Here is a 23,431-nt window from a genome sequence, read left to right as displayed (position 1 = left end):
ATAAAATCTTTACCAGAATATGGGTCTCTTTCTGCTCTTAAAACTATCATTCGTACTAAACTTACTGTACTTTGTATATTTCCTTATTTTTCCCCCTTTGAATATTTTCCCATTTTAGAGGGCTAAACTGTTTATATCCACAGCACTACAATAAGGACCTCTAACTCAGATGAAACTTGTGTCTTTGCCACAGAGAAGAAAAATTTTAAATGCAAAACAAAAAAGACTATTCCCCAAGGCAGAAGACAGTGAACAACTATGGTCCAACATGACCGTCTCCTTCATCTGCCCTTACTCCTTTGCTTCCTTTGCTCCTCTCCACAGTAATTCAAATGCTAGAATTGCTAATCGTGTCCCCCACCTCCACAAACACACATTCTTGGATCTTAGAGTTATTTGGGGAAGATCATAATTCAAGGTCTTGCATTTCTCATCTTTAACATCCTGACACTTCCCTACAATGTGTTTAAATAAGCACTAACCTTCTTGATAGCTATTGCCTTCTAAAATGCTATCTCCTTTTTATCCCTGATGTCAGCATAGTGTCAGAGTTAGCTTTCCTAAAACAAAATGCCAGAGTATTAACAATAAAATGATATCATTAATGCTGTAATAAATAGTAGTAATTCAACAGCATTGATCAAGCACATAATAAAACAGGACAGTCATGAGGTAAATAATAAATTATAATAAATTCTATGTGAACACTTTGTATTATATTTTATAGCTAGTCTTAAATGCATAAAACTGAGAATCTATATAATACCAATTTTATTTTTGTAATATAGCCAGTATAATGTAGATAACTCTCTATTTCTAAACATAAAAATCATAAAGTTTTTATTTCGCATTTGGTAACGAGGTCAAAGTAGAACAAGAGAGGTGATGTAACTTCTCAGATAATCGTATGATTTTAAAAGACCCTAGAAACCATCTAGTTTAACTCCCATTTTACAAAAGAGGATTAGAAAATCAGAAAGATTAAGTGACAGATTCAAGGTTATGAAGTTAATTAGCAACAACAGATAAACTAAAAGGCAAGGCTTCTGAATTCAAAATCTGCCTGTCCTTTCTCCCCACATCCTACAAGAACAAAAGTGGGATGTAAATTGAAGACATTTTAAGTTATCTGATGTGTGTGTGTGTGTTTCTGTGGGGAGTATAAAACATCCTTGGTTTGCAATGAAGGATGTTATCTCACAGGAAATCACAAATTTCAAGTCTTTGGATCAGGCTATAATATTACAATCAATTTTAATTATTTGTATCATGAATAAAACTTCATCCATAACGCTGTGTTTTTAAGAACAAAATAAAATATGAATAAAAAGAGGTTATGAAGATAGACCTAAGAAGCTTTAACTTCAGAAATGGTATAATTTTTAAAAAGATAAAAAGTCAAATTTTTTGGATATGACAATAGTACTCAGTGGTACTGAGGTGATGTCCTTGACATTTAGAGGACTGCACAATCTGTACGGTAATTTTCTTTTAAATGTGTCAACATATGCTACAGGGTGTCTATTTGTAACTATACTTCTACATTGTCTCTAAGATGAAGGTTCTAGGTATTTATATTGCTTTCACTAGTAGACTTAAGACAAAAAACTTCTTTTCTTCCTTTGTCTCCCACCAACATCACACTAAAAAAGCTATATTTACATTTCAGTGTTCACAGGTTCTACTTTACTATTTTGGAAGTACATACAGAAATCCATAGGAGCAAAAATTTCATATTTAAAGCTAAATTAGACGTCACAGAAATTTCTCAGGGGAAGTTACAGGGACAAGATGTACTTAGGTACATGGTGTTGAGAGGAGACTGAAGGGGGCACAGGCAGAAGTCTAACTAGACTTCTAATTAGAAGAGGTTTTCAACACTAGAGAGAACAGTGGCTTGGACTGCTATGTTAATAATGAAAGTAGGGGGATTTGTTGGTTTCTGAGTATGTTTTTAGGGTAGAGCTTAGAGTTGTTGCTCAAGACTACATTTGGAGTTTGAATGAAAGATAAGCATTGAGGATGGCTCCAGGGATCTTTGGCCAAAGTGACTGTAAGTTTGGAGATGCTTTATACCACATATTGGACATTGAAGTCACCAAGCATTTTGACAAACATACTGTTGAAATGAATGCCAAGCAGACTAGAACTAAACTCTTCCGCAGTGACCTGCAGGTCTGTAGATGACAGTGGGAGATGAGGTTAGAGATAAGAGGAGAAAATGGGGGAGGGACCTGTCACCTGCAGATGACAGTAGCAGGGAGTACTGGATAGTACATTCTTACGTACATTCTTATGTAATGAAATTAAAGAGAAAATATCAAGGAGAAGGAGAAAGAATAGTCTAGAAATATCAATGAGGAACTACAGGGTCCTGCCAAATCTCTATGATTAATGATAAGAGGGGTGTGAAGAGAAAAATCTCTCATGTGGGTGTGCTGCAGGGGAAACAATGTCCTTTTCTCTGCTCTGGAGAAGGTTTTAATGGTTAATGGGTTTGTTACAGATCTTCTGTCAAACTGCCTGGCCCTGCTATAGTTTGGAGTAGTATTTTCCTCTATAGAGGAAAATACTATTGATCTCTTAAGAATTCTTAATCTTTGGGATTGATTTTGGTAAATCATATTTTCTTGAAAAACTATCCATTTCATCCATCTTTTCAAGCTTTTACAGCTATTAAAGCAAAGTGGTCTTTTAATGATTCTTTCAATTTCTTCTGTTTCTGTTATTTCCCTCTCAGAATTTATTAGGTAAAGTTGCACTTTCTCCCACTTTTATTGATTAGTTTAGCTGAAAGTTTATAAATTTATTTATGTTTTTATTTATTTATATTTCAAAGAACCAAATTTGGATTTATTTATTGGCTTTAGAGATGTTTACAACTAATTCATAGTCGTCAAACTTATTAATTCATTTTCGTGTTTCTTTGTGGTTTTTGTTTATTTCACTTATGAAGTATCATAACAACTATATAAAGCCTTCACAAAAGTTTATCAAAAAGAAAACATGGACTAATTTCACTAAATAAAATACCAACAAATATAATCCAGCAGTTTATTTCAAGATTAAAATACTAAGGCCTACTTGGATTTATATCAGGAATGAAAAATAGATTTATTATAGGAACTGTATTAAGATCAATCATCCTAGCATTGGCTCAAAAAGAAAATTCATTATTGTCTTCATAGCTGATGGATATTTATTTGACTTGAATAAATGACCATTCTTATTTTTAAAAAGTCAATAAAATAAGAATAGAAGAATGCTTTCTTAACATAATAAAATATGTTTTTTAACCATAAACCAATATAATAGGGAAATGTAGGAGGTACTCCCACTCAAAGTCAAGACAAGCATCTTTATTGGAAGTACTAGCAAATGAAATTAAAGGGAAGAAAAAAAATAGAAAGACATCAAACTATCACTACTTATAAAATATATTCTTGGATAACGTAGGAACATGAACTGGAAAACTACAAAAACATAAGAGAATTAAATAAGAAAGTGGGTTAAAATTAATGTAGATTAACAGCTTTTACATATGTGTCAACCAATTAGAAGAATGAGGAAGAAGGAGTCTATTTACAGTAACAACAAAAGATGAGAAACAACCCAACAAAAAAATGTATAGGACATATATATATAAAGAAAATATTTTTAAAATAAAATCTACTAAAGGACACAAAAGAAAACATGGACAAATGAAGAGACAGAAAGTTCTTAGATAGAAAGATTCAACACCAACAATGTATAATTTAACCCTAAGTAATTAATTTATAAATTTAATGTGTTGCTAATAAAAATATGGTAAAAAAAACATACTTAAGTAGCTTTTATAAAGTCAAAGAAAAAAATTTACAGAAAGAGTAACCAGCAAATTTTTAAGGAAGAAAATCAATGAGCTAAGTTCACACCACTGTGTTATAAAGCATAGTTTAAAATCTTAACAATTAAGATTGTGTGATAATAGCTCATAAAAAAATAGCTGAACTAATGGAATAGTGGAGAAAGTCTAGAATCACATTCAAATACATAAGCAAAGATATAATAAATGTAACATCTCAAATTAATGAGTAAAAAGATGAACCATCTGATATATTATGTGAAAAATGGCATAGTTGCCTGAACAAAAAAAATACTGCTGGATCAATACCTCCTATTGTACAGTAGGATAAATCCCAAATGCAACAAAGATTTAAACATACAATATGAATCCACAAAGTCACTAGTAGAAAACACAGAATAATTGTAACCTGGGTTTAACAAGTCAGTAGAAAGATGGGCAAAGATTGTGAACACAGAATTCACAGAAAAGGTAACAAAAGTGGAAAACATAGGAAAAGTACTCAAACTCACTCATAAGCAAACGGATAAAAAAATAAATACTATTTTTTTAACCTATCAGGCTGGCAAAAATCCAGAAGTTTGATATGACACACACTAGGGAGACTGTTTAGAATTAGCCATACTCAGACCTGGCAGTTAGAATTGCAAATTGTTATAAGACCCATAGAATACAATTTGGCAGTTCTCTCTAAAACTTACAATTGTATGTACCCTTTGGTCTAACTTCTGGGAATTTACTTTATTGATATACTGGCACACATTCAAAATGATGTGTGCTCGATGTTACTTATTTCTTCATTGTCTGTTAAAGAGAGACTGACACGTAAAGTCTATCAACAGTGGGTTTCTTAAACAGTATTACATATATATGAAGGAATATTATGTAGCTGTGATAAAAAGTTTTAAGGGAATTATCCAGTATTCATCTGGAAAGAACCCTAAGATACACTGTGAGGGTGAAAAATAAACCAGCAAGGTTCAGCAATGTATTAATATCAACTTCATATTTTCTTAAAATGCATACTGAAAATCTGGAAACAAACAAGAAATCAATAAAAGGGATATCTCAGGGATATCTCTTGGGGGGGGGGCAGATAGATGTAGTTGTAATAGTTGGAAGTCTTTTTTACTTTTTTCTCTCTTACTGTCTCTCTCTCATATATATCTATGAGATTATATTACATATACATAAATATATAGATAGATTTTCTAGATAAACTGTATATGTTTATAAAAATTTTAAAAATAATTACTCTGACACTGAGAGATGGCCTCAAAACCCTGAGGCATCACGTGTTACATGTTATCTGTGACCTCTCACTATGAGCAGCCTTGCTTTTCACTAATAAAGCGGACACATGCCTCTGGTATTTCCCAGTTCCCACTCCCCCTCCCAACAGAGACTTGCATCCTTCACATCTGTGAAACCACAGTTAATTATTTTGTGGTTTAATCTTGACTTTATTGTACTTTACCCACAATTTGAACAAAGAAGAATATGCAGTTCCTGAGAATCCAGTCTCTCTGATTTTCTGATCTAATTTAGATGTTTATAAGATAAAAGAATGCTTGTGGTGCATCTTAAACTTAATTATGGGGTTTAAACTGCAGCGATGAAAAGACTGCATTGCTTCTGATATAAATTACCTTCTCTCTGCTGGAGGAGCATTATCCGCTGCTTGGACGGTGAGCGCATAAGTCTGCCCAACTATCAATTCCACCCCCGGAGCGATGGTGATAAGCCCTGTTGTTTTATTGATGATGAAGTCTCCCTGAGCCCCAACCAGTATTTCATATGTGATCTCCCCGTTTGACCCTTCGTCTGCGTCGACTGCAGTGAGCTGGAATTGAAAATAACAACATAAATCCTCTTGGGACTCAACTTTTCACCATTGTGTCATTTTTTTCCCCCAACAAAAGAAGCTTGCTTTCAAACACACACACATAAAGTAAGTAAAAAAAGTTCTCTCGACATGTACACTCTTGTTTTCTTGAATTGAGGCTACTGTGTCCTAATGCTGAAGCAATCACATCAGGAAAGATTTTTTTGTTCTTGTGAGAGTGATAAAAGATTTTGAATCTTGAAGACTATTTTAATTTCCTAAAGCAAAAAAAAAGGAAAGCCCGTCCCTATAGGAATTTTTTTTTTCTCTGTCTTATCACCTGTTCTTGACACATAAACACATATTAATAAGGACGGAGGCCTGGAAAAACTGAATTGCTTTTATTATTCCCATCCTTCCTTTTGCTCTAATTTTTTCCAGTCTTAATGTTTTCCTTCCCATCTCCCAGAGATTCTCTTGTCCTGTAATTCTTTTTACTTACACATGGCTTTAGCAAAAATTCTTATAGTCTTGTTCACAATGACTTATAAAGGATTGATAAGGCTTAGAGTATTACCTTTTCAAAAGCAAACAAATGCATCTCCAATTGTAGAATATCTAATTAGAAAATTAGAATATCAAGCCCAAGAAATATTTTTTTTGAGAAAAGGGATTCAATTCAGAGTCCCTGACATAATACCACATGAGCATCTGTAAGGCTAATTTGCACATATTCATAATCATTTTGGAGCAAATGATACGCAATAGTTAAAGACTATTTTGAGTCGTTATATATGAAAAGAGAATAACCATTATTAATTTCATAAAGCCAAATTAAGGTCATTATGATTTAATATGTTAAATAAGCCTCCTTGACTTCCTGATAAATATAAATTTACTTAAGAGGGCAAAAAAAAAAAAAAAGATTCTACTGGGAAATCTTACAATATGCATTTTACAAAAAGTCACAGAATTTTCTGTTTTCATCCTTTCACAGATAAAGAAAAGAAAGCTGGCCTCAGTTTACACATAAGGGGAAAGCAAAAGTTTCCTGTTAATAAAGAAAACACACAGGGTTGTAATAAATAAAGTTGCAGAAAACAATTTTCTTATTTATTGACATTATGTATTTCTTATCCATGAGTTTCACTTCTATAAAGTAGCAGTTCTTTGTCATCCACAGACTTCTTTGGGCGGCTATTGGACATTTTGGTGCACTTTCTTAGATAAAATGCAAGTGTACACATTTACCTTGAAACTTAAATTCAATTTCAGAAATGCTGTGTTAATTAATGGTCCATTCAAAGGATCATGTTAACTATCCTAATGAAATGTAAACAAAGTACTTTACACACCTCATCATGCTTAAGGGGATATACTGTGCATAGCCTATTTCGATTTTTATTATACACTGCATTTAGAATGATAATGTGCATAGAAATAGCAGCGACAAAAATAATTGAGAGAAAAAAAGGAAATCTGAAGAGAGGCATACATTCAGCTAAGTCTGAGATTGGGTATTTGGGGGTGAACAGATGTGGCTGCCAGAAGGAAAGGCACTTCATGAAATGATTTTGGGACTTACGTGAGGATGACAGACATAGTCCTAAAGGCAAAGGAGAAGGAAACAATTTGCAGAAACAGTCAGAATGAATGATATATATTTATGGAGAACTATTCAAGCCAGACAAACTCATTCTCTTTTGTGTGTGGATAAAATTAGAAAATTAGAGGACAGGGGTAGCAGAGGAGATATCAATTTTGATTATAGTAAATCACTTAACACAATGTCTCAGGCAATCTTAATTAAAATTTAGCTCAAATTGGATTCAATATTAACATTCTTCCTGGGACTTAAATTGGCTAAAGGAATTTAGTGATAAATAGCAATGCATCAAGTTAAGAAGAAGTGTTGAGAAACATGCTTAAGGGATATAGGTATTATGGTTGGTCTTATTTAACATTTCCATAAATGATATTGGAAAAGAGAAAGCTGGATGATAATTAAATTGAAAAAGGCACCCGTCTGGGAGGTGCTGTAAATACCAAACAGTACTGCAAAGCACAGGTGATAGAAACAACCCCAAAACTGCAGAGGCAGCCAACCACAGATAAGATAATATATTCAGGAAACACAACTAGTGTCACAGAAATCATTAGCAAGTAGGAAGTTTAACAAATAAGCCAAAAAATGAATTCTATGTTTGTTACTCAAGTAGCTTTATACAAATTTTCAGACTTTCAACACTAAGTAATAAAAGAGTGGGTCAAGAATCCACTTAATTGAGTCCCTATACATGCAAACAAAAATATTTTAAAGGAATTATCGGTGGTCCAAGATTAGAAAAGAGAGCTGAGACACTGACTCAGAATACCCTGAACACGGTAACATCTTGTGAAAAACCCTGAAACTAAACTATGGTGGGGATTTAATTCAAAAACAACTCAATGATCTTGTGATCAGTGGTCTATGAGATTATAGGTATATGAAGCCTGTTCCTAATTTAGTGGGAAAATCTGCCCCGTAAATAAAAACGCTTTAATTTAATTTGTTTGTTTGTTTTTATTCTTCCATTGCATTTTAATCAAACTTCCATCATCAGAAGAGTTCTTGTAGCATACAGTGTTAGGATGGGCATGTTGACTTGGTCCCACAAATGGAATATCCACAGATTTGCACTTCAAACATGTATGAAAAGTAAAATATATAATATTTAGCTGTATAAATTTCCCCACTAATCACATTATCTTTAAAATAAATTACTACCTCTGTCCAATAAATTAAGCAACCTGGAGTAATTAAGCAGACCTCAGCCAAAGGACATCCGTTTCTTGAAAACATTCTGGGGGAAATACTGGAGACAGTCAAATGCTTACAGGAATCAACATGAATTAAAACTAGGACGTTCAAAAAAAAAAAATCTACAACATTATTGAGAGAAATTTAAAAGTATGTGGAAAGACAGTCCATGTTCATGGATATAAAGACTCAATATTTTAAGATGGAAATTCTTTAAATTTATTTGATTTATAGATTCAGTGTAACCCCTATCAAAATTCTATCAGGCTTTTTGGTGGAAATTGTCAAGTTAATCCCAAAATTATACAAGGGACCTAGAATAGCCACCATTTTAGAAAAGAAAAACAATGAAGAAGGAATTACACTATCAATTTGAAAACACGCTATCTACCCACAGCAATCAAGATGTAGTTTTGACATTAGTTAGACATACAGATTAACAGAAGTCCAGAAGTAACCTCTTACATTTACAGCTAACTGACTTACAACAAAGATACCAAGGTAATTTATGGGGAAAAGATAGTTTTTTGAATAAAACCTGCTGAGATATTTATATGCAAAAGATTTTTTTAAATGAACAGAGACCTTTAACTCACAGCATATGCAATATTAATTAAAAATGGATCATCTAAATGTAAAATGTAAAAGCTAAAACTATAAAACTCATAGCAGGTGATATAGGAGAAAATCTTCGTGAACTCTTGTTGGCAAAAGTTTCTTAGATATGACACTAACAGCATGACACACAAAAACAGAAAATATTTGCAAATCATATAGCTTATAAGGGGCTTGTATTCAGAATTTAATGAATATCAGCCATTTCAACAAAATATGTTTATAATATAATAAAACTTCAAATATAATTAAAGTCTGCAACACGAGTGAGTAAACTATATATTTTAAGAATCATTAGTTTGGTTATAAGTTTTGCTTCTAATGCAAACGGGTTTAGGTAAGAAATTGTATGATCTTTAGTAAAGTTAAATTGTTTCAATATAAGACATAAAATTATGTACAAATGTAAGAGTATATTTACAATTTTGAAAGGTTTGCTCATCAAATCTTTATCTGGTATTTGCTTAAAATACTAAACCCCACTAAGACCTTAAATAAATATACCCCTCAAACTTTAATCATGATATCACAAACACACATATATGTACACACATATACTTACCAATATCATTATTTGACATACAATAAATTGTCAAAGTCATTAAAATACTACATAGACTTATCCTAATGTTGTTTATAATACTGGAAATTATAAAAATAATTTCAACATATAATTCTATATGTAATGTTTATACGTCCTCCTCAGGGTACTAAATAATATACAGGGCACACAGAGATATACACAGATAAGGCAGTAAAGAATATTAATTATCATAAATGCTTTATATAATTCATGAGAATGAATTGATAATAATAATAACTGGATGACTTTATACAAGATTTATCATTTACAATGCACATATGGAAGTAGTTCATATGACCAATTTAATACAGCTGGTACTATTAGTAGCAACATTTTAAAGATTAGAACACTGAAGTACAGAAGGATAAGCTATTTGTGCAAGGTCACATAGGGTACAAAGTGAAAGAAAGGGACACAACTGGTTAGTCTGGTTCCAGATACTATCATCCTTATTTAAAAAATTGTTTTTGTATTTTTTTAAAATTTTTATTGGAGTATACTTGATTTAAAATGTTGGTAACAGATACTATTATCTTTAAATTGGATTTAACATCAACTTTGCCACTTACAAACTTTGTGGATTTGGACCAATTTTTATCAGTGTACTAGCTCAAATTCTTTATAAAATCAGTCTGTGAACAAGGAATATCTTCATAGTAATTTCTAGCTCTAATATTCAATGACTTGTGACACAGCATTAGTAATCAGGAATGTTTTCAATGTAATGTATTTTTCCATATTAAGAGCAGTAAAGGGATAGCCTGGCTGAGGCTAAGAAGTTAGAGACCGTTTTGAGAAAGGGCTATGGGAGATAACACTTTGTGTGTGGCAGAGAGAATTCTTAAGCCAAATAGAACGCATTTCTAGAATGAGACTCTTTCTAAACTAATTGAGAGCAAATTACTTGAGGGAATAAATTCAATGGATATTTGGTGAATCCCTACTGTGTGGAAGTCATTGTGTTGACCACTGGTGGTTAGAGATCACTAAAAGGAATTTATGGTTCAGTAGGTTAGACAGAGATGTAAAAGCTGACTTTAATGCAAGGCACAGTAAAATGTATGGGAGATAGAATTGCCACCTAGATATGTGGGAGTATGATGGGAAGAACAATGAATTCTGACTTGCTATGAAAATAAAGACTTTATTTAAAAAATAACATTTGAACTGTGTGTAAAAGAATGAAAAAAGGTATAATTTGGATTAAATTTTAAAACCTGAGAGAGATATCAATAGGCATAGAACAGGAAGGATATTCTATGCTGAAATTAAACGCAACAGACCCTCTATATAATCTCAAAGTTGGTTACATGGAGAGATGTAGCATGAGATGAAACAAAAATACTTGAAGTATTACATAGCTGTACTTGACTACGTGGTGTGGAGATTAGACTCTTCCTTCAGTAGGATAAGGACCTATTTTGACTTGTGTCTGTGTTTCAGAATAATCATTTGTAGCAATGAGGTGGGGAACTTGCAGAAATAGGGTTGTCAGTCAGAGTCTACTGTAGCAGCCTAATTTATGGCAGTGCATGGGCATGGAAAAGGAAATGATGACAGACAGATACATTTTGAAACAGCAATTTCAGAAACCGGACAATCAGACAATCATCGGGATGTATGCAGGTGAAGGAGGGAGAAAAAAAACATGACTATAGTTGCTGGCCTGAAGCCTGGGTAATCCAAGATTAATTGGGCTCTTCAAAATATAATTGCCTCCAAAGAAGACAGGTTATGTATGTTTGAGTCTGTGTGTGTGTGTGTGTGTGTCTGTGTTTCTGTATCGGAAGAAAGATAATGTATTAGTCAATTTATCTTAGAATATGTCCAGTTTTAGCTGCCTGTCAAATATCCACCTTTCCATGTCCAACAGCTTGATGCTCAGGTCATCACAGGACATTTAACTTTGGGTGACATGAGTACACATAAAAGTGATGATTGAAAACTTGGGAATAGATGAAAGAGAGGAAATTTATATATTGATTTTTGGAAAATGTTAATATTGAAAGATTGAGAATTGAACAAGAAGCCAGCAAGAAAGTCCCTCAGTCACCAGACAGCTAGGATGAGAACCAGGGAGGTTTTCCATAAAAGGGTAAATTTGAGAGTTTTACATAGATTAAGTACTGAGAAATATTTACTTCTGTATTTGACTCATTAGAATTATGATTTTATATGATTTTAGTAGTATGATGTGAGCGAAGGCCAGATTTATAACTATGTATTAATTATGCATAAATACATAATAAAATAATAAATTATCTAGATTTATCAATCCAAATGCTTAAATACATCAGAATACACTGGAATATCAGAGTTAGATAGTAGCATGAAATCTTATCTGGGAAGAGTGTTTAGACCACAGCATGGGAGGATTTAAAAATGCTTATAGGCCAAAGGGAAAGAATCAATAGAGAAGAAGAGATTATTGTAGTAAAATAAAATTGAAAGAATGGAATAACTAGTGAGCACAGGTGAAGGTGAGGGGAAGGGGTGGACTTTAAAGCAGTGAAGAGGAGTAAGAAACATGAAAAAGAAAGTAAGAACTGAAAAACAAGAAAAATGGGAAGAGGTGGGGGTGACAATCAAAGGACTCAGCTCCATGAGGGACTCCATCTTAATAAATTAAGATTCCATTTTTCAGAGGGTACAAAAATACTGTTAAGGTTTAAGGCAGTTTTTCTCAAAATTAGCTACATATTAGAGCTGCTTTGTTTTATTAAACAAAATCTCTCCAAGTGACTCTACTATGTGTTAACATATCATTTAAATAAAAATATTTCAGGGTGTAGTCCAGGCATCAATATTTTTAAAAGTTTCTCAGGTAGAACTCTAATACTCAGGACTAAGAACCATTGATTTAAGAGAATTGTAAAAGTCTAGGAATACCTTCTTTGGAGTTCAGACAGGATAGCTAACTACAAATATTAAAATCTACATCTTTAAAATATTAATAGTATATATAAAAAGCTATATCTCTAATACAGAGCAGCTGGTTTTTCAAGAAAACTAGCAATGTGTGAATGAGACCTTAAGACAACAGAGTGAGATATCATTTAGAGTCAACCTGGAAGATTTCATTGATGGCCTACAAAATTGTCTTTTGTGCAGCAAAAAATACACTGCATGAACTGAAGAAAAGAATCATACTCACTCATGCCAGTAATTTCTCTCTTAGCACAAGATGTGCTCATAATCTGATTACACTTAATTTTCCAGTTGTGAAAGATGCAGTTGCTGTTTTATGGCAGTGCTCCCATAAGTGTATTTCATGAACCATACATGTCAGACTCACCCTGTTCCTTTTTACAATAAGCAAGCATAATAGATATAAAGTCAGAAGGCTAGTTTATAACTGAGAACTTTTAACAAGAACCTGGGTAGTATTCACATTTTTATGACCGATCCACGCTTGTGGACAAGGACAGCTACCTCATAATAAGAAGACAGTGGACTCAAATAATTATGTACTTAGGTCAGGCCAAGATAGTCTCATGTCTACATTGAAAATGATCTGATTATAATACTTAAAATCTGTTTTCCAAGGCTCTCTTTGCTGGAGAATGTTCATTGTCTCCTTTGTTTCTAACACTTTCACTCTTTTTGACAACAGATTACTAACCAAAGAGGAAACCAGCTGATCTTCTGTGGAGTTAGTGAGGAAAGGCAGGTTATTGAACGGTTAGTGGCGAATGGAGCATAAGAACCCATTTTATGACCCTTAAAATGCAGTTGCAGATCACAGTTCTGAATTACTTTGCTCTGTTTTAAATTTTTTCTCTCACTGGGAAATCTATTTCCTTTTATTTCTAGGCCCTTGGAGGATGTTTTATAGCCACACCACTCTTTTACCACATACCAGAATAACATTAAAAATACTAATTAAAAAGCTTCATTTCTTGGCATTTAAAAGTTAAGAAATTAGAGGCACATAGACAAAAACAACAATCTATGTTCAAATAGATTTTCAAAGGGAAATATATAAAATATGACTCTTTAAAGGCAAGGCAAAAAGTGTTTTATAAAGAGATACATAAGGGAAGTTAACTCTTGTAGACTGCAAATGCCAGAAATAAGCTTTTGATCCCCCAAGGCAAACATTTTTGAGATACGGTTCCACAACATAACTGCTATCGTTTTCTTAGTTACACTTTCCAGCTCCCTGCTGGTGGTTTTTCTGTATAAACTTACTTTTATTTCCAATTATGTTATTATAGGGATGAGAATCAGATCTAATTAAATAAGAACATGACAATAATTTTCATTCCTTTATCTGTATAAACCATAATTTTACTCCCTATGAAAGAGTGCCTCAGTAAAGATAAATGTAGATCTCTAGGTCCATCAATTCACTAGAAACAAAGACCAATACACTTATTCTTCCCCATTCATTCAGATCTACTTGTTTACAGATCTTTCTTTCTTTCATCCTCAAATAAACATTTATTAAGCATCTACTAGTTTAGGCATCTACTATATGCCAGGCACTATGGATACACAGACTATGGATACAGAAACAAATTATAGTTGTGCCCTCAAGACAAATGGGTAAAAAAGGTGGATTTCATCAATATGACAAGTGCCATAACCAAGATATGAATAAAATGTACTGTGGCTGTTTGAAACCTTTTCCCCACTACCCACATACACGGAAGAGGACATTCACATGGATGCACTTTTAGGTGAATTTTCAGTGCTCAGTCTATAATGTTACCCCTTCCTATATCACTGAAGAAAGCACATCTTAATCCAATAAATAAAATAGGGGTAGCATTGAATTATTTCTAATTTGTATTAACAATTATATCATGCAAAATAGGTAATAATTCATCCTTTCAACAAATATTTACTGCATGACTAGTATGTCTGGCATGTGTTGGTATTAGAGTAGCAAACAAGACAGATGGTCACTGATGGAGTTTTTAGTTTGGGGTGGGGACAAGAAGAAAAGATAATTTTAGTAGGTCATATTGGCTATGAAAGTGATGAGAGAAAGTTATAGAATAAGAATGTGTGACAGGGTGTGTATATGTATGTGTGTATGCAGGGAGGCTATTGACACTAAGCTGTTAGGAAAGTTTTCTCTGAGGAGGTGATATTTTGAGCTGGGTACTGAATGATGAGAGTGAGTTAGCCTTGTAAAAGATCAGATAAGAAGTGTTCTTGGTTAACAGAAAATAGTATACAAAAGCCATGAGACATATTGTTAACTATTTCTTCCCATACATTTCACACTGATGAGGACACACCACTGTATCATAATATCTTGGCTAGAAACTACTGTTATTGGTGGGTTGCAAGAACAGGAACTATTAAGGAAGAAGAATTACTAGGAATTATCTACCGAAAACTACCAAGGAATGCTTCCTCAGAAAGTAAAAAGTCTAAAGAATAGGAGAAAGTAATCAAGCTATACATAGAAGGGAAAGAGGTCAAGGTAAAGGAGATAATTAGAGAAAATGGGAAAGAGCAAGGCACATTCAGGTAACTGGAAATGATAGTTCAGTAGGACTGAAACAAACATATAGAAATAGAGGGCCAAAGATGAAGCTGGAGAGAAAAGCAACCATAACATAAAGACTTAAGCACACTGTTGAGGCATTTGGAATGCTTTTTTACTACTCTGAACTATTTATCTAATACTAAAATATATAGGTATACAAATTTATTTATTAGTATTCATTATACACTATACTATTATATATTAGATTATATTCTATATTATTATATATTTTATGTTATATAATATATATTATATATAAACTTTAGTTAATAATTAGGAGCCTTTCTAATACTCTAAAAAGTATAAAGAATCATGACCTTCCTGGCTTAAGAGTAATTTCAAATTATTAAATCTGACTCTCAGATGTAGAGGAAAATATAAATCAGTGGTCTTTACATGACTGGGCAACTTAAACCTTTTGGGTTTGTTTGTTATATTGATTACTTAAGTATTACTTATAGAGCTTCAGATACAGGAAAGCTGAAGTGAATCTTGCTCATCTGTATTTCTCAACAGCTCCCTAGATAATTATGATGTACAGCCAGTTTGGAAAGTACTAGAGTCAACCAGATTTCTCAAGGAAGACTATTATTACTTCTTTATGATTTATATAAAGAGCACAAAAAAGATTTTGAGATAACTTACAATTTATTTAAATGTAATAAGTACAGCTAATGATAAAAATAAAATAAATCAAGGATAAAGATTTCGCCAGATTTCTGTGTTTTCAAAGATACGATTTACTATCTAATCTTAATTTTTCCCATTGTAATGATTCTATTTTATGTCCAGGTAATCAATGTCTAATAGTATTACCCAGCAATTTATTAATACAGTCCTTTGTATTTATCCGCAAAGGAAATTTAACCCATTTCTACAAGAGTTCAAAATAATTTGAAGTTTTAAGCTACATGTTTAATGCTTGAAACTTCAGTATATTAAATATATTCATTATATTAATTAAATATGTTCAATATATTACATTTTAAAAATCAAGTATAAAAGGTCAAACAGCTATGTGTACATCTAGTTAATTCTAGTTTGAAGTCCATGTAGATATATTTTCATTCAAAAAGTAAACATAAATTTAAAGCTTTTTAAACTAAATTATGCCATACAATAAGTCTGAAATTCACTTTCATTTCTTCAGCAATGTCTTCACCAATGCATTGTATGATGCCCAAGGAAATATCCTCACCTGTATGACACTGTCCCCAGGGTTCATATCTGTATAAACATAGACATCATAGGATATTTCAGGGAAGGTTGGAGTGTTATCGTTTGCATCCATCACCCGAATATTGACAATAATTGGCTCACTCTCTTGAACACCATCAAATGCCGTTATCTTTGGGGGTAGAAAAATACATTTAATAGAGAATTCATACAAACATAAGCAGTACAGAATTAACTCCTACAATTTAAGAAGTTTCTCATATGTAATTTACAGTTTTAAAAGGGTGCTAAAATGTTTGCTGATAAAAGGAAGTAATAAAACTATAATAGTACATATAATCAAAATGTTTTAATGTGCTAAGAAGCAATTATGGAGGATTCTGCTTTGTTTTTAATGTATTGAATGCAAGCACATTTTAAAGAAGCTGATATGTAAAATGTCTTAGAGGCTTGAAATGGTCAATAACATTGCTAATTCTTAGGCGTTAACTACTATTTAACCTCTAAAAAATTAATAGTAAAATACTGTCCACTTCTACATGTTTTGTTTACAATGCAACAGTTGCTTTTACAGCCAACATGCTTATATCAGTCAAGAAAATAGGTGCCCTAAACATGTAATATCATTTTCTAATAATTCCCAAAATCACAATTTTTAAAGGGCCCATTGGCATTTGTTTAGAGTGATATCTTAATTACATTATTAACTTTTAAAGAAGGTCTCACCAAAAAATCAGTGCTATAACACTACCATCCTTGTTCTGAATGACTTCTGAAATCCACTCTGTATCTAAGTTTTAACTGGGGACTTTAGGTTTTCTGAAAGCTCTGAGTTTGCTGTGTAAGCTTTTCCAGAAAAAAAAAAAACTCCTTATATAAATTCCATTACCTACACTTTTCTATCAGCTCATTTCCCTCCTATATTTGAATAAAATCTAGCTCAGAAATGTGGATAATGAATAGAACTTCCTTTTTACCTCTATTCAGCTGTCAACTTTTCTCTCTCTCTCTCTCTTCACTAACCTAACCTACAAATTCTTGTTGTGGGAGGCTGTCCTGTGTATTATAAAAGGTTTATCAGCATCTTCAGTGTCTACCCACCAGATGCCAATAGCACCTCTTCATAAGAGTAACACTCAAAATTGTTTCCAGAAATTGCAAATGGGTCCTGGGGAAGGGCAGGATGGGGAGGGTGGTGGGTGCAGGAATCATCCCCAGTGAGAACCACTGGCCTAACCTTATGACAAAGTTAAAAATGCAATAACAATAAATAAATGTTAGAAAATAATTTTTTTATTTTGTTGATTCTACTTTATAATATCTCAATTTAAGTCAATCATGAGTGTATGGTGAAGAGTGAGATTCCCATTTTCTTGTTTTCATTTCAAAATTTGTCTTTCTTCTGTTGGAAAGAATGGTAATAAACTACACAAACTTATAAACAGAAAAAAGAGAAATACATGTGAAGAATTTTTTATTATTTATATTCTCTATGTTATTACTTGAAAATATTGCATTTTTCCTTTCAAATCATTGACCTTTTCAGTTTTAAACAGACACCTCTTTCTCTTGCATACATATATATGTATATATATTTACATACGTATATATGAAATCTCTTTACCGAAAAGGTGTAAGTTTGCTGTTCTTCCCTGTCCACTGGTTGAAGTAAGGTGAGGTAGCGAGTGATTCCAGTCTGCGTGACAGTGAAGACTGAAGTATAATCATTCAGAAAAAGGTGAAGCTCTGGGTCTTTCGTCTTTAAAAAAAAAAAAAAATGCCATTATTTATAATGTTAATAAACAATGCATTTACTAGTTCATTACCTGGAAATTAATTTTTAAAATTTATTACAAAAATACATAACTGTATTAAGAATTTCTAAAGAAAAGAAAGAGTTAACTAGAAATTTACTCATAATTGCACAAAACTATCCAAAGACAATTACTCACTTTGTGGAAAATAAAATACTTAAATAAGTACTAGTATAATTAATGTGAATAAAAGGAAAAATAGTAGGAAGAAGAATAAGATAGAAAACAGTCCATTTGAATATATTCTTATTGATTATTTAATATCAATATTTTCCAGAACTTCATTGGACTTGAGAAATAAGAAATAAATGCAAGAAAAGGAAATTGGAGCCAAGAATTTTAGCTGTAGAATTTTACAATTACTTCATTTGTAGTAATAAACTGCACACATGCATATTATTATCCTGTTCTCATGTTTAATGTAAAATAGAAATAAAATTGGTTATGTATAATTCATTACCTATAAATATTGTGCTTGCTCTTTCTTATTTTAATGTTGTAAAGATTCTCCAAGGGGAAACATAATATTATTTTAATTAAAACATTTCAGATGATTAGATTCAAAATATATGAATTGACACATGTGTCTGAAAAAAGGGTTTAGAAAAAAATGATATATACATAAAAAGGAAGTGATTGCAAATGTTCAAAACACAGGTAATTAACTAGGCCTTGGAAATCCTTCACAATCTTATTGCCATCTCTGAAAGATAAGGTATTAATCTCTGCAATTCAGAGAAAGAACAAAGACATAAAATGGGAAGGCTTGGATTGGCGTTTGCATAGTGGAATAGCAAGGAAGGTGCAGCAAATAAAATGGGAATGTTGAGAGAGAGTGGACTACCAGGAAGGCTGTGAAAAAATAGGAACAGGGATGATACAGCGAGGTAAGGTGTTTTACAGATTATGGCAACTTTTAAAATATTATGGTGTGAAATGTGATTTAATATCACAGATTTCTAAGTCTGATATCAAAGGCTGAGGGCGGAGTAGAGAGCCAGGAATTGTTAAACACGTTGTCGATTAAAACGAAAAGAAAATTAGAACTCATATTTAAAAAATTTCTATGTAGAAGTGAGAAAGTTGAAATGCACGCTACTATATTAAAAGGTTGGCATGATTTGATCCACAAGATACTTTACATCTATCTAAAGTTTCAATATGTGTATACTTCAAATAACCTTGGAATGAATGCTTTCATTTGAACCTGACACAAGTTCTGTATTTGCAATATCTTATTAGGAGATATTATTTAGCTATATCATGGCAGCTTCCTTGTCCATGATTTTGATGTAAGGTCAATATGCTACATTTATCTCAGAACACTAAAAAAATTAATACTATAGATAATAATTTCCATTGGTCCACTTATTATAAAATAATCAAAGTTGTTAAGAGTTGTAAAAAAATCAAGAGGCTTCACATTGATATTTTCCAATGGGCATTCTGCTGTTTACATTTCAGTGTCATGATCCCAGTTTCTCAGCATGGCTAGGAAGTGGGGTATTTTGGTTAATCAAATATGTTAGTTAATAAAAAGTTAAATTCTTTTAAAAAGTAAATTATAAAATACACATTAAAACATATTTTTAAACCACATTTTTGGGATTCTTATTTTGTTATACTTTAGAGCCAATTGTAATCTAATTCAATTATTATTTTTAAATGATCACAAATGTTAGCATACAGTTTCAATTAATTTAAAAAAACCTAAATAAATATGAGCGTCTGCCTTTTTAGTGTTTACCCTTGATTTTACCTATCAAGGTAAAATCACTAGGCTTTTAAATTCATATATTTTTTTCTGTTCTCTGAATGTACCAACACTGGTGCCAACAAACACAGCTTCTTTTACTCATATAGTTACACTACGAGTAATCCAAGCTGAGCAAGTTTTGCTATGTGATTTGCTTGCCAAATAGTTACTTCTTTCCTTTTGTTCAAATCCTTCAGTCATTCTCTACTTCCTTTATGACTAATCCTCTCTCAATTTCTCTTCTTCCTTTCAACTGTAGCTTCTGTTAGTAAATTTGTTAGATATATTCATTCATATACTCACCACGTTTTAAGCATTTTTTTAATGTCAGGTACTGAGATAGTGCAATACTGTAACGAGTGTTGGGTTGTAAACCAATGTATGTATATGTGACTGTAGTATGATTGTGTCACAAACCACACTATTTCACAAATTTATGAAAGCGACAAGATTTTCATTGCAAGCGATTCCCATTCAAAGATGATATACACACCAGGACTCCATAAACAGGCTCTCTCATATTTGATAACCAGAAACACTAAAGTCCTTTTGATAATTTAATTGTCTCCATTTCAAGTCCTTTTATAAAAACTAGTTAGGGACTAAAATAACAGCCCAGAACTGCAGGCTGTTTTATGTAAAAAAAATAACATAATGCATAATGTTAGTATTGTACATGGCATCTTACAGCTTATTCCAATCTGCCTTGCACAGTTAATTTCTGATTAAAATATAACTTTTGAAGTTTACTAATATTTAAAATAATAACCTTCTAAAATTTATATATGTATATAGCATGCATAGATGCTATTCGTAAATGTCTGGGTATTTAAGTATAAGAATTTAAGAAAGCAGATTTGGAAATGTTCAGCCGGTTATCACTCAAAGTTTAATACCTTAGATTCATTTGTAAGGATAATACTAGTTTCAGGTGTGGTGTACTATGAGTGTAAATGGAAGATAATGCTCTGGCTAATTATTCTGATAGGGACTATATTTTATGTAGTCCCTGTGTCTATAAATTTATTTTAAATAAATATTAGTTTTCTAAATCAAAATATACACAGAGGGCTGATTAATACAACAATCTTTTTCCCCAACATAAGGAAATATTATTTTACTCTAAAGTATACATTCAGTATATACCAAAAGCAAAATATATTACTTTGTTAATTTGTGTATTATTTTCTGGGAGTGTAAAACAAACTCTGATATTTATTCACAGCACAAATAAAGTGAATGCACAAGTAAACACATATACAAACACAAAGGTAAACTAACACATGAATGTAAAATTTAAAAATCTCATCATATAGAAGAAATATATTCAAATATGACAGTCTATTGGATTTAAAACCAATTTTGGGTTTCCAATGAGACTCAAAAGATGACATCACACATACATACACACACAAGATTATATGCATCCTCATATATATGCACATACAACACAGAAAAGTATATGTGCACATACATACATATGCATACTTATGTGCATAAATATAAATTACAAAGCATAACAAGAAAATGACAAAAAAATTAATCTCATCTGCCAATTTGAATTAGCTGACAGTAGTTCTCTGAAGTACCTTGTTCAAAAGGCTTCGACCCTAAGATTAGAATTTTTCTAAAAGAATGCAATGATGAATTATTAATGCTTCATGGGCTAAAAAAATTAATAATTAAATCATGTTTAAGTTCACATGCAGTTTGGATTCTCCACAATTTCATACTACTATAACCAATAATATGATGTAATAAATTTAAATTACATATATATTTTAATAGTTTTAGGTCTTTATAAGTGATAATGAAGTAATTGCCTATTTTTTTTTTTTTAGTAGAAAGGAAAAAGAACAAGGAAATGAACCACAGCAAATTAACAAAAGAGCAAACACAAAATTAACACCTAGTACCTACAGGAACTCCACCAGGTGGAACCTATATGCAAATTAAACGTTAAATTAAAAAATGTAAATATAAATGACCACAAATATATATATGGCATACAAGTGTACACTAGTAAAACACCAATGAACCACAAAACAAACAAACAAAAACCTTTTCCAGTTCATTTAAACTAACAACTTTTTCGAAGGTGTATTTTTTTCTTAGTATTTTGACACATCATAGCATATATATGATAGTATAACAATATTTGTAAAGCATATAAGTACATTATACCTTTACAAGTGTATTGTATTAAATTTCAAGGATACCTTTATTTTGAAACATAGCACTATATAGGGATGCAAACTGACTTGGAATTATAAGTGGATCATTGCCTTTCTGCAAGCCAAATGAATAACCTCTTGATTATTATTCCCTGTTATTTTTTTATAACTAGAATTCAATAAGCAACTTTTAGTGGTTCTGCCACTGAAAACCTGGTGGTTTCAGACAAGCCTCTGTTGCATTACCTGCTCTATGTATATTCTGGACTATTATGAAACTGTGAAGTAAGGATGGCTGAAAAAAATTATAAATATGATTCATATATATATTACATATGCATGTATAAATATATATTAATATCTATATATCTATAGGAAGGAACATTAGTACAAATATTTTTGTCTACTTTCTTTTTCAGTTTTACTGCGACCCTTAATATTCCTTCTGACTCAAATTCTAAACTGCTAATAACACCGCAAATCACCAATCTCTGCTACTAGTTCCTAAAACTTTGTCTTACTTTCTACTGAATTGAAGGAAGAAAACAACTTCATTTTTGGATAAACAGATCCAAGTCTGTCCCCTTCTTGGCATCTGCCCTGTGGCTTAGCTGTGCGCAAGAAAACCGACTCCTGGAATGACTACTTCTCTTTTCATGCCTGATGCTTTATCTCCGTTTCTGTTGGTAATACCTGTATGAGGTGATGTGTCTTTGTCCTTATTCTTAAATCCTTTATCCTTATGCTGATTAATTTCACTAATTCTGACATTCAAAAACTACTAGAATTTACCATGTAGTATAATTCTTGCCTGCAAACTAAAAGGGCCTTGAAGTTTTCTTTTGTTAATACAGATCTTAAAATAACCTAGCAATGAACATATTTTACTTTTGAGAAGTAAAGAGCACTTGGCCTGGAAAAAAAATATGATTCAGAAGGACATAAATTCATCTTCAAACACGTCAGTGACTAATCTAAAGATTTATTCTGTATACTGGCAAATGGAAGATATAAAGAATAATGGTTGAGTTACAAGAATGCTGGTTTCAACTTAATGTGAAGAAGAGCTTTCTAGTAATTAGTTCTCCAACCACGGAATGGGCCATATTGTGAAACAGTTAATTCAATACCATTAGAACTGTTGATACATATGCCAGATATTCTCATTCCTTTACTTGTGCCTGAACTTATTAGTTTATTAAACAATTACTAGAACATACTAAGTTCTGGGAACTGTATTAGATCTTCATGATACAAAAGTTATTAAGATCTAGGACCTATCCTCAAGGGATTTAAATTCACTGAGGGAGAAAGACACACACGATGTAAATATAACTTTAG

At 32.0% G+C, this 23,431-nt stretch overlaps 1 protein-coding gene across 1 annotated transcript in view; it reads right to left on the bottom strand.

Annotated features, from left to right (window-relative positions):
• Nucleotides 1-23,431, bottom strand: part of PCDH15 (protocadherin related 15) — a 1,145,650-nt gene that overhangs the window by 277,430 nt on the left and 844,789 nt on the right. Inside the window, exons 14-17 of the mRNA XM_068548948.1 lie at nucleotides 21,837-21,857; nucleotides 17,971-18,105; nucleotides 16,369-16,518; nucleotides 5,494-5,687 (exon numbers count right to left, since the gene is read on the bottom strand). Coding sequence (XP_068405049.1) covers nucleotides 5,494-5,687; nucleotides 16,369-16,518; nucleotides 17,971-18,105; nucleotides 21,837-21,857 — 500 coding nt within the window. The remainder of the gene's footprint in view (nucleotides 1-5,493; nucleotides 5,688-16,368; nucleotides 16,519-17,970; nucleotides 18,106-21,836; nucleotides 21,858-23,431) is intronic.

Source organism: Eschrichtius robustus, chromosome 7 (assembly GCF_028021215.1).
Source record: "Eschrichtius robustus isolate mEscRob2 chromosome 7, mEscRob2.pri, whole genome shotgun sequence".
Lineage (NCBI taxonomy): Eukaryota > Metazoa > Chordata > Mammalia > Artiodactyla > Eschrichtiidae > Eschrichtius > Eschrichtius robustus.
Note: the sequence above shows the minus strand (reverse complement) of the source record. Positions and strands in the feature narration are given on the sequence as shown.